At 50.2% G+C, this 12,250-nt stretch overlaps 1 protein-coding gene across 2 annotated transcripts in view; it reads right to left on the reverse strand.

Annotated features, from left to right (window-relative positions):
* Positions 1–11,387, reverse strand: part of Fer1l4 (fer-1-like protein 4) — a 48,753-nt gene extending 37,366 nt beyond the window's left edge. For both annotated transcript variants that reach the window (XM_023714923.1, XM_023714921.1), the window contains exons 1-19: positions 11,303–11,387; positions 10,974–11,029; positions 10,500–10,588; positions 10,304–10,403; positions 8,552–8,643; positions 8,354–8,395; positions 7,794–7,964; positions 7,328–7,388; positions 7,084–7,215; positions 6,793–6,855; positions 6,122–6,206; positions 5,764–5,923; positions 5,471–5,654; positions 5,198–5,384; positions 4,447–4,808; positions 3,995–4,103; positions 3,654–3,831; positions 3,440–3,560; positions 3,060–3,160 (exon numbers count right to left, since the gene is read on the reverse strand). In XM_023714923.1, coding sequence (XP_023570691.1) covers positions 3,060–3,160; positions 3,440–3,560; positions 3,654–3,831; positions 3,995–4,103; positions 4,447–4,808; positions 5,198–5,384; positions 5,471–5,654; positions 5,764–5,923; positions 6,122–6,206; positions 6,793–6,855; positions 7,084–7,215; positions 7,328–7,388; positions 7,794–7,964; positions 8,354–8,395; positions 8,552–8,643; positions 10,304–10,403; positions 10,500–10,588; positions 10,974–11,029; positions 11,303–11,381 — 2,372 coding nt within the window. In that variant the 5' untranslated portion in view covers positions 11,382–11,387. The remainder of the gene's footprint in view (positions 1–3,059; positions 3,161–3,439; positions 3,561–3,653; positions 3,832–3,994; positions 4,104–4,446; positions 4,809–5,197; positions 5,385–5,470; positions 5,655–5,763; positions 5,924–6,121; positions 6,207–6,792; positions 6,856–7,083; positions 7,216–7,327; positions 7,389–7,793; positions 7,965–8,353; positions 8,396–8,551; positions 8,644–10,303; positions 10,404–10,499; positions 10,589–10,973; positions 11,030–11,302) is intronic.
* Between the last annotated feature and the right edge of the window lie 863 nt (positions 11,388–12,250).

The following is a 12,250-nucleotide window of genomic DNA, read 5'->3' on the forward strand; positions in this document are numbered from 1 at the left end:
GGAGAGTTGTGAGGTTCGAACTCCAGCAACCTGAGGCTGACAGCTTTGTGGAAGCAGCCACTTAAAGGACTGAGCTAGGGCCAGGCCCCCAAGAGTAATTTTAGTAAAATGAAAATAAAAATAGTTTAATTCTGCTGTATAGAAAATCAAGCAAGAAATTATGCTACAGTATTTCCTAAAAAATAAGACCTAACAGAAAATAAATCCTAGAACGATTTTATAGGATGCTTGTCATATAAGTCTTACCCCAACAAAAGCCCCAGTTAAAATCATCAACCAGAAAAAAGATAGCTGGCCAGACAGACACATTTTAGTATGTGCATTGCAATGCATGACTGATGTATTGAATGATAAATTAATATTAATAGGGCCAGCCAGATAGCTCAGTGGATTAAAGCACGAGCTTAGGCAAATGCAGGGGCCAGGGTTCAATCCCCAGTGTGCCATGCCAGCCCTGCCCTGCAGCACACTGAGACTGGGCCCGGTGGTGCGCACCTGTAATCCCAGCACTTGGGAGGCTGAAAACAGGAGAATCATGAGTCTGATCCATGTAGTGAGACCGGGTAGACCATATAGACCCTGCACTAAAATACAAAAATAAATTAACTTAATTAATATGTAATTAAATGTAAATAATATTGTTGACATTAAAGTTAAAACAAATGATAATATAAATTATAGTTAAGCATTTGTAAATATCCAAATGGGCACCTTTGGACAAGAGGTAAACGGCTACATAAACAGCTAAAACAGAACTCAAGGCTTATTGCCAAATTCAGAGTACAAACAGCACACAAATAACATGTATGCTTGAAAACAGATGTAGCTGTGTCTAATATGAATCTTCATAATTCAATATGTCATGTTTTTGTAATGGATATACTTAATGCATTCATGTGAAGTAAAGGTTTTACGAATTTTGGTGTCTAGAATTTTTTCATCACTTTTGTGTGGGCTGTCATTCTTAACTATCATCTTTTTTGTTGCCACTCTTGTTGCATAAGTCTTCAATGAACACTTGATTTATTTATTTATTTATTTATTATTATTTTTTTTTTTTTTGTGGAACCGGGGATTGAACTCAGGCCCTTGTTATTCCACTGAGCCATCTCCCCGGCCCAGAACACTTGATTTAAAAGAAACTTCATGAAGCATCCCTTGCCTGCAAGAGGTCATGACTTGGGAGAAGAATTCCTGGATAAAATCACTGACAGCTATATTGCCAATACACTATAAGCAGGCTCCATGGACAAGAAGTGCTCATTTAAGGATAGTTCTATTGCTGGATATGAGAGATTGAGGCCAGTGATTTTAGAGGAAATAAGAGTCACAATGCATTCAGGCTGGGAATTGAAGGTTTGAAGAGTTATGATGATAAAGAAGATAACATGACTGTATTTGAATAAATGTAGATTGCTGTATATGAAAAAATAAGACAACCCCTGGAAGTAAACCCTATTGTATTTTTTGGAGCAAAAATTAATACAAGACTCTTATTTGGGATTACAGATTAAAGATGGTTGCTCTTTTGGAGACTTGGGGAATGGAGACAGAGAAGAGAGCCTTGCAGTTAGGTTCTGGGACTTTCATACAGGGACCTCCGAGCATTCAGAGTCAAAGAGGGAAGGGTGTGGGCAGCCAAAGGGATGAGAAAGGAAAACAGGGATTGTGGGGCCATGGGAACTAACAGACATTTGGGGGAGGCTCCACCATGTCCACTGCTCCTGAAAGTTGAGCAAACCTGGACAGAAAAGTGACCAGCCCCATCTGCTATCCCACTGCCTCTGCTGATGGGAGCTCTAGGCTATCTCCTCTTCTTCCACTCGCTCTAAGTGCCAGAGCTCTCCAGGTCCTAGATCTCTTTCTCTGCTCCCAGGGCAGTCTTACCCAGTCTCGTCTATATAACATCAGCTCCCAAATTTGTACTTCCAGCCTAAAACTGTCCCCAAACCTCAACACATTGGCTGACTGCTAGATGTGTCCACTTGAGGTCTAACAGATGTCTTGAAGTTAACAAGTCCAAACTGAGCTTTCAACACCTCACCCAGCTTCAGACCTCTTTCCCTGGCTGAGCTGACAACACCACTGACACCACCACTGACACAGCTGCGCAAGCCAAATCTTGGGAATCACCCCAACGCTTTGCACATGCTCCTCTGCCTCTGCGTATGTCTGGCCATCAGTGAGTTCTGAGGTGTCACAATTTCCCATGAATCCATTCTTGATACACCTCCTCCACTGTGGCCACCCTCGGTTAGGTTCATCACCATCCCCTACCTGGATTATTATAAGGCTGATGTCAGTGATCCCCTAGCTTCCTCCCTTTGCACCCCCACTCGCCCACGCATCCTCAAAGGTAAGCATAACTCAAGCACATCTCTTCTTTCCAAAATCTTCAGTGTCTCTCTAGGTCATCCAGAGAAGCAGCCAAGGTCATTACCATGGCCCTTGAGGTGCCCACATGATGTTCCTCCCCCACGACTCTCCTTCCCTCGGCCCCCTCCAGCCTCATCTACTCTGCTCACACTGCGTCAGTCATGCTGGTACCCTTGCTCCTCCTCAAGAGCTCCTGGCCTGCTGTGACTCAGGGTTTCTGCACATACCAACACCTCTGTTTGGAGCAGCCTCACAGATATGGCTTGTTCCTATCTTCATGTCACCTTCACAGTAGCCTCCCCTCTTTACCCTTTGTAAAATTGCCACATCTCTCTCGAATTTATGTGTGTTTTATTTTTTCATCAACATTTATGAGAGCAGATGGATGCAAAAGTGGGCTGCTAGCACATTTGGAGGAAGTGAGGCTCCTGTTTCCTCCAAGAAGGAGACAAGGGGAAGGGAGTTTATAGGAGGTCAAAGTCAATAAAGGCACCTAAGGATAAGGATCTAGGAGCAGCCTACCACAATAATTTTATCAAACTCCATTGATAGGGACAATCACCTCCTTACTCTTCTGGAAGTGTTGAGCTTCGGCCACCCCGAGTCCAAACAGCCCCCAGGAGCCTCCCTCACCTTGCAGCTGGCAGGGTGACAGGCCACTGTAGGGTCTGACATCAGCTTACCTGCTCCCAGCCACCAGCTCTTCCAGTGCTTGCTTGAGCCGCAGGCGGGCGCCTGACCCCGGCTTGCGCTGCATCTTCTCAACTTCCTGCAGCCCCTGGTCCTGAGCACCCAGGAGAGGGTCAGTCTTGCCAGCCCCAATCCTACACCCCAACCCTGATGCCCCCCTCACTCACCACAGCACCTCTACACCTGCCCTTGAGCTCCACTGTACTCACAGTTCCATTTTCCTAGTCTCCCTGGAGCTGTGCTCTGTCCACCACCCTCTGCCCCTGCACCAACAAGGTGCTTGCCATTAGCTCCCTGGAGCTCCCTCCCAGGATGAAGTCACCCCAAATCCTAGGATCCAGCCTTTCCTGGTGGCCGCCAGTCTTGCCCTCACCAGCCTCTCAGCCACTTTGCACACACAGTTGCTGCTCTGCAGGCGCCACGTGTAATCCTCCCAGCGACTCCACACATGGATGCAGGGCTTGCGGTGACGCAGAGGCAAGCAGAAGTAAGGGCTGGACCAGATGGAGAGGAGCAGAGGCTCTGGGGGCAGCCTGGGTGGCTGGGGACCTCCCAACATCCTCCTTGCAGCCTCCAGGAACACTTACCCACTGCCGTCTACAGGTTCAGGTCTCTGGGCTGGGGTCCCCAGCACCTCCTCTTCCTCCAGCCTGACCCCCCCATCTTCAGATTCCAACAGAGGCTGTGCCTCTACCACAGTGCCTGTGGTTTCCTCCTCAGCCCTGGCGCCTCTGTGTGGCTGCTCCTCCCTTCGGCCTGCATGACCTAACCAAGGAGCAGCAAGTCACATGCTGAGAGCCAGCCCCCTCCCTCAACTGCCTCTGCCTCAATAGAAGTCAGTACCCACTCTCATCCAGGGACATAAGGTCTGCAACAAGAGTGTCCACCCTCAAACCCATCACTGTCAGGGCTAGACTAAGCCACACACCAATGGAAATCTCAAAGCTGATGGGTTTCGAGGCTACAGCAGGATCAATCATGGTGGCTTCGAAGAGCACGCAGAAAAGCAGGAAATCTTCACAGGGTGCAAGGGCGTTCTGCAAAATGGAGTCACATTGGACTTTTCCAGTTCCCAGAGAGAAGCCTGGACTATCCTTGGCCATAGCACCCAGAGAAAGCCATTCTAACCAAAACCCAGAAGTCACCACAGGCATCCTACCCCTGTCTCTGCCTTTCCAGGCTGGGTACTTTGGCCTCTCTGGCTGACCAGTCCTGCCCAGTACACCCTTCACTATATAGTACACTCTTCACCCAGGTGCCCAAATTCACACACACACACACACACACACACACACACACACACACGGACACTCCTCGTGTGTGTTTAATGCCTGGGAATAATAGGTTCGACCCTCCAGAGCTAAGAAGTCCAGCCCCCACCTCCGGCAAAGGCAGCAACTCCTCCACTTCCACCTCCACAGCGCTAGGAATTTCGGGTCCATCCCTACTGGAGCTGGCCTCTCCGTGCTGCTGCGGAACCCCAGCTGGGGTCTGACTCCTCCTGGCTTTCTTCTTTTTTCCAGTGAGCCGGGACAACCTGGACACTTGTGTCGCTTGGGGTGGCTCAGATTCAGCTCTCCCTTCGAACACCTCCATGGATACAGCCACCAGGAGTCTACCGCGGAACCAAACGCCTTGGCCAAGGCCTTCATTGAGACGCTGATGTCCATCCCGGAGTCCTCCATTCGGGGGAGAGCCATAAAGAGACACCCAGGACGGGCCAAAGGTGGGGTTAAACCCCGCTGTGAGGAACAAGAATGGGGCTTCAAAGGTCAGCCCAGGGCAGGTGGGTACTGGCCTCCTCTGTGCTCCACACCCTTATCTCCTCCGAGTTCTGCGTCAGGGTCGGGATAGGGAGGAGTCCTGGCGCCCTGGCAGAGAAGTCTGTGGCAACAGCTGCAGACATCTGTAGACCACGACCGGCCACGCTTCAGACCCAGACTCTAGGGACAGAGCCAGAGCCCGGAGGTGGAGCCCAGATGGGGCAGAGCAAAGGACCGGGGTGGGGTGAGGGTGGGGGTCGGGGGTTCTGAAACAGTGCCTGGGGTTTTGCAAAGCTGGGGATGAAGTTCCTAGTCTGGCGACAGGCGAAGGCTCCGCGAGGACCGAGGCAGGACCCAAACGTGCTCACCCGCGCGCCCCGGGTGGGCGATCTGCCCCAGGTCCAGCACGTGCGTGGCGAGGGCCACGTCGGCGAGGGGCGCGTCGTCCCGCAGCTGCAGGCGAAGGCCGCGTGTCAGCGGCGGGAACAGCTCCACGAAACTCAGCTGCTCGTTCCACTCGGGCGCCGCCGCCTCGCCGCGCACCGAAGTCTCGCCCTGTGGGCGGCCGCGAAGCCGGGTGGAGGGAGTCGGTCCGGGGGTCGGCCTGCGCCGCGGCGGAGCGGGCGCGGGAGCCCCCTTACCTGCTGCCCCAGGAAGGACACCCGCACGTAGGGGTCCACGAGGACGCGCTGGTCGTGCAGGGCGCGGGCCAAGCTGCCTAGCAGCCCGGGGCGCAGCGCAGGGAGCCCCTCCGCGCGGTAGACGCGCACGCGCAGCCGCGCCCACGGCCTCTCGGCGCGCACCCCGCGGGGCAGGAGCAGGTTCCTGGGGAACAAGGCGCAGGGTCGCCGAGAAGCTGGATGCTTGGCACCTCCGTCTCCGCGCCTCGAGCCACACCCGTCCGACTCCGCATCCCCCTCACACTGCAGCTCACTTCTCGATGTCGGAACTGTGCCCCGGGCCAGGAGGTGGCAGTAGTGGGGCCAGGTCCCCACGCTCCCTCACAGACAAGGTGACCTTGACGAAGCCCTTGATCCCGGCGCGGGTGTCCCGGGGGTCATGCAGAGGAGCCCATTTTTGATAGAAGTGGCCATCTGGGAGTGTGGAAAGGCTAGTGTCAGGGGATGCCAGCCAAACACCCTGGACAGTGGTCCAATACGGAGGAGTGTGAACGCGTGAAGGTTAGAGAGATGGTCTCAAGAGATGGCATCTCAGTGTACCGTGACCTACAGAGTTCACTTCCAGGGTCCTTGTCCCAGCAGATAAGTCTCAGGAAGGTAAGAGTTCTGTACCTGGCTGGTCAAAGACGATGCCCAGATCCATCCTGAAGGTGCCTATCCGGGTGGCCATAAAAGGGAGAGCCTGCGAGTGGAAAGCCTGGGAGAAAGTGGTGTTAGTTCAGGAGTTTCTGTATCCGTCTTTTTTGTCCTCCTCTCTATCTCCTTTTTTTTTTTTTTTTTTTTTAGCAGAACCGGGGATTGAACTCAGATCCTTGCATTTGCCAGTCAAGCACTTATCCTACTGAGCCATCTCCCCGGGCCCCTATCTCCTTTTTTTTTTTTTTTTTTCTCCTCTCATTTTTGTATTTCTTTCTCTTCTCTTCCCCCCGCCCAGAATTGAAACCAGGGCCTTCACACTGAACTACATCCCCAGTCCTTTATTCTTTATTTTATTTTTTTAATTTATTTATTTACTTATTTATTTTTGCGGTACCGGGGATTGAACTCAGGACCTTGAGCTTGCCAGGCAAATGCTTATTTTACTGAGCTATCTCCCCGGCCCCAGCCCTTTATTATTATCAGTATCATTATTTTATTATTTTGAGCCAGGATCTTGCTAAATTGCCTAGTTGTGATCTTCTTGCTTCAGCCTTCCCAGAGTGCTGGGATTGCAGGCAGGAGCCACCCATGTCAGAGTTCTACTCCCTTTTTTGATGGAAATCTTTGTGCCCTCCCCTCCTCACCGTGATCTCCAGTAGTGAGTCTTGGAGGTGATGCCGGGTCTCATGAAATTCGAACAAGAAATACTGGGTTGAAGTGGGGATGAGAGGTTAGGTGTGAAAGGCCCATGCCATCTTGGGCCGCCTCTATTGAAGAGAAGATTGTCCCTAAAACTCCAGTGAGCCTCTTTCCCATTCTTTTGCCCCGCCCACCCATAGGCCAAGTGAGGGGAAACTGCACCAGGCGCACCCCCTCAGGGTCCTCTCTGGGTGCTACTCATTCTTTCAGACTGTTTTCTTCCTTTGTTGGCCCACCTCATTGTAGAAGGGACAATTGGTTCCACGTTGTGTGGCAGTAACTCGGCGCTGCTCCCCAACACGCACCGCCACATACGGATTAATGTTGACTCCCACCAGCTTCTGGGCCTCGAGCACGGTGACTCCCACCTAAGGAGTACAGAAAGGGGAGGACAGAAAGCCAGACCTGCCAGGCTAGAGAAGGAGTGTGCACACAGAACAAGAGGTACATGAGGGTTAGGAGCTGTCAGGAAAGCAGTACCTGGAAGTCTTGGGCTCTGGACACCTGGCAGTGGTCCCGGTGGGCCAGTCCCCGGGCTCTGCTGCAGAAAAGCTTAAGGTCAGTTCTCAGCTCCCTTTTCCCACCAATACACATGCCCTTGCTTGGCACTGGGGAGGAGGTCTCCTCTTCCCTGTGAACTTTTGGATTCTGAGTTCTTTGGGCTCATCTACATACAAAGTATGACTTATTCCCAGAGTCCTGATAATATTCATTCAACAAAATTTTATTGAGCATCTACTCTGTGCCCACTGTTCTAAGCACTGAGACACTGCAAAATTTGCCTTCATCAAGCTTTTATGATATACCAATGCTGAGCCGGTGTAACTGACCTTCATCATGGCAGTATCTACACCCCAAGACTAGATAAGAGTGGGTCCACACATGTGAACAGTGGGACTGACTCACTGGCTGAGTGTGTGTGCAGGGCTCAGTGGGTACTAATTACCTCTTGAGGGGGCTGAACACAACCCCGGAAAGCTCCACATCAGGCTCATCATCCAGCTCCAGCTCCAGCTCCAGCCCCAGCTCATTCTCTTCATCATCCTGTGGGCCTAGGCTTCGTGCGAGCCTGCGGCCCAGAGCTACTGCTCGCCGCTCCAAACGGGCCTCCCCTAGCCTGGCAGAGAAGATTTTCATAGGAAATGCCTGGGACCTGTCACTCATTTCTGGGCACTGCTTGACTTGAACGACCCTAGCACTGACCTTTGACCTTTGACCTGATCCCTGGACAGACTAATAACCCCGGGACCCTTCTAATTCCAGAACTCATTCCAATTCTAGGGCTGGGGAAATAGCTCAGCAGCATAAGTGCCTGCCTGGCAAGTACAAGGTCCTGAGTTCGATCCCCAGTGCCATCAAAACAAAACAATCATTCCAATTCTAGAACTGACCTCTGACTCTCAAATTGATTCAGTCCTCATCCCTGATCTTGGAACTAACTCCTAGTCACTGGTTCCTAACCCTAAGAGTGATCTTGCTCATCCCAAGTCATTCCCACATACTTACTCCAGCTCCTGGAAGCTCACATTGGGGATAATCAACTCTGAGCTGGGAAGAGAGACAGAGAGAGGCCTGACTACAAAGCTGCAACCCAGCCAGTGCTGATCTTGAGTCATATATCCAGCAGACTGAGTGGGGTGCCGCTTCTCTTTCTAGTACCTTTCTGAGCTGGGACCACTGGGCTCAGGTTGCTGGGAGGGTTACCTGTCCTGGATAGGTGCCCCAAAGTCCTCCTCTGCCCATGTTCCAGCAGCACCCTCTGGGGGCTGGTACTTCAGGTCAAGCTCCACCTGGATCTGAAGCCAGATACAATGTGTCCTTGAGTCCCTCAAAGTGGGGGGGGGGGGGGCTAAAGAAGTCCAAAGGCTTTTACTCCATCTACTAACAGAGATCCTCCTGGCCTGCATCTGTGGTAATGATTATCTTCTTTTCTGATTATCAATAATGTTAACTATTCATGACTTTTTGATTTTTTTTAAATGTATTTAGTACAAGGTCTACATGGTCTCACTACATAGATTGAACTCGTAGTGCTCCTCCTGTTTTCAACCTCCCAAACTCTGGGATTACAGGTGCAGGCTACCACGCCCAGTCTCAGTCACTGTCTCAGCGCATCCTGCGGGCAGGGCCAGCACGGCACGCCAGAACTATTCATAATTTTGTTAAGAACTTAATGTGCAGGGGCCGGGGAGATGGCTCAGTGGAATAAGTGCTTCCCTGGCAAGCACAAGGGACTGAGTTCAATCCCTGGTTCCACCAAAAAAAAAAAAAAAAAGAAAAAAGAAAAGAAAAGAACTTAATGTTCAAGTTATCTCTTGGGCCAATCTCTTACAATCCCTTTCCAACTCTGCATGGCATGATCCCTGCCATCCTTTCCGGTTTCATCTCATTCCAGGTTCCAGGTCCTGCTCTGCACTCAGCCTATGCTCCTTCAGGGCATCGGGCTTTTTGAATGTTTTGTTTCTTCTCCCTAGAACATTCTCCTCTCATACTCAGCCCTTATAATGCTTCACTTCCAAGCTCTCACACTACTTCCTTGAGAAAACCTTTTCTGACCCCTACTAAATCACATAGTGCTGTGATCTAGTACTTTTGTGTAAAAGTAAAATTGATGTGCAAGTTATCTTTGTGTGTGTGTGTGTGTGTGTGTGTGTGTGTGTGTATGAATATTGGCTTATGTTTGCCTCCCTGTTCAACTAAGAAGTTCAAGAGGGCAAATCCTTATCAGATTCTGCTCACCAATGAATCCCCATTACTCAGCACTACAATTGCTTTATTATATAAGTGTTTACCTACTTATGATTTTTTTTCTTTTTTTCTTTTTTTTTTTTTTCTTTTTTTTTTTTTTGTGGAACCAGGGATTGAACTCAGACCCTTGTGCTTACCAGGGAAGTGAAGTGCTTATTCTACTGAGCCATCTCCCCAGCCCCTTTCTTGTGTTTTTGAGACAGGGTCTCACTATGCAATTCAGAGTTCAGGCTGGCCTTGACCTCACTTTGTAGTCTAGGCTGGTTTTGAACTCATAATGATCCTCCTGCCTCAGCCTCCCAAGTGCTGGGATTATAGGCATGCGCCACCACGCCTGGCTTTGACTTACAGACTGAATGAAAAACTCAATACTTGTTATGACTCTACATTACATTAATATACAAATTAGAGATTCTGCATAATTCCTCTGGTTTTTTACATGTAAAGTGGTAGATCTGAGAATAAAGTTCCACTTCTCTATGAACTTCTGGGAAACGCCAGGATAATCCAACCAGGTTCATCTTGGGAACTCCTCATCTCCCCCATTGCCACACCCCCCTGTTCCCCACACAGGGGCTACAGTGAAAAGAACCCTGGTTGGAGGACCGTGTTAGGTTAGTTCTTGAGTCTTCCTCTAGGATAAGTAGAACCTTCTATCTACGGGGAGTCTGGTTTGGAAAAGACAGGTTGATGACTGCTAGGACTCACCTGGGACACTCGAAGATTCTTGTCCACTAGGGCCTCACGAAGCACCAAATGTCCAACACTCTGCAATTGCTGCAGGGAGATCACCAGGGTCCCCAGAAGCCTGAGAGAGTGGCATGGGACCGAGCAATGACCTAGGGAAGTGGCACCAGCCATCTCCAGCCCCTCCTGTGCAGCTGGCTCCCCCGGGCCCACTCACCTGGGGCTGAACACAGGGCTGCAGTTGACCACCTGCACAGACAAACTTTCCCCAGGCAGTGGAGCCCCATAGTGAGGCCAGCGGAACAACTGGGGTTAGGAAGAAGCTTGTGACACTCAATGCTGGGCTGATTCTGACCCCAGTCCAGAGCCTATTCCCAACCCTGAAATATAAGCCAACCCTCCCAACTTGGAGCTAATGCTAGGAATGATCTCCTAAGCCTAGAACTGACCCTCTTAGCTAGGTTTGACTCCAAACTAGGGGTGATCTGGAGCTAACTACCAATCAAGAACTAATCCCTCTCAGTCTTGGAAATCACTTGCTCCTAAACTGTCTCTGACTTCTCAAACCTGAGACTGACTCCACTTCCTAAGGATATACCTTCCCAATCCCAGGTATGAGTCATTTAGCCCAAGGCTGGACCTGAAACAAGACAGACCGACTTCTCCCCATTTAGAAACCAACTGTACTGACCTCACCAACATCCGCTTCTTGACCACAGTGAATTTTCCTTGTTTTCTGGGTAAAGCCTGTTCAGAACTAAAACTAGTCAATAATCAGCCCCTTATCACCCTGAAATCACTTGTCTCCCCCACTCTTGAATGCCATGCCTCGTCCCTGTGGTGTCACAACTTTAAAAAAAGTAGAAAATGAGGAGGGAAGGAAGCAGAGCATGAGAGTTGTCAGGTAAAAGAGAAAGAAAAGCTGTAGAGATAGCCAGGAATTGGGTTGGAGGTCTAGAGAATGAAAAATCTAGAGCTTTCCAGTTCTACAAAGCTTTAGAGTACCCTTGGAAGGCTCACCTCGAAAGCTGAGCTTTACTTGTCTGTCGTGGGTGCCTGGAAGTCCTATTAGTCTCCGAACATACACAGTCAGAGCCATGGTCCGAGTGCCACGGGCTCTCCCTCTGCCCGCCTGCCCTCCTGCCCACCTGAGCTGCCTCTGACTCACTGGACTCACCCAGCAGGCTCAGCAGTTCCTGCCCTGCTGAACTGTTCCTGCCCTTTAGTTAAACACATAGGAGGAAGGCCTGGGGCTCATGAGTGGAGAGGGAGGGAGGACAGAGAGGTAGGGATAAGGTGCCTGTGGACCAACTCAGGCCTCCCATCATAATAGGATGCCTCAGGCTTCATCCTTCTTCCTGGGCTAGGACCTGGGATAGGTTCAGAATGAGAAGACAGGCTCCTAGTCTGGTACCTGGTAACATATGAGGCCTCAAGGGCATGGGGCTCGCATTGCTTCTCCTCCTCCTCCTCCTCCTCCTCCTCTTCCTCCTCCTCCTTCTCCTCTTCCTTCTTCTTCTTTTCACATTGCTTCTTGTTCATTTATGTCCACAGCTCAGGATATGACATATGGTAAAATGTCAAAACCCTGGATGGGTAATTGGATGGATTAATAAATTCCCTAGCCCCTGCATTAATGTTATATTTAATATATTTATTGAATTCATATGAATGCATCCATAACCTGCACATAGTAAATGTTCCATATGCTTATTTATCTTTTATTTTCTTTAGACAAGATCCTGGTAGGCAGTTAAAGATGGCCTTGAACTCACTATGTAGCCCAGCTTGGCTTTGAACTCATGATGTTCCTCCTCCCAAGTGTGGGGATCACAGGTGTGCACTACCACTGCACTGCTGTTCCATATACTTCTTTTTTTTTTAATTTTATTTATTTGTGTGTGTGTGTGTGTGTGTGTGTGTGTGTGGCCAGCCAGGGGGCGGGCTGGCATGTGGTGCTGGGGGATT

This window comes from Octodon degus, unplaced genomic scaffold (genome assembly GCF_000260255.1).
Source record: "Octodon degus isolate 3935 unplaced genomic scaffold, OctDeg1.0 scaffold00037, whole genome shotgun sequence".
In the NCBI taxonomy this organism is placed as follows: Eukaryota; Metazoa; Chordata; class Mammalia; order Rodentia; family Octodontidae; genus Octodon; species Octodon degus.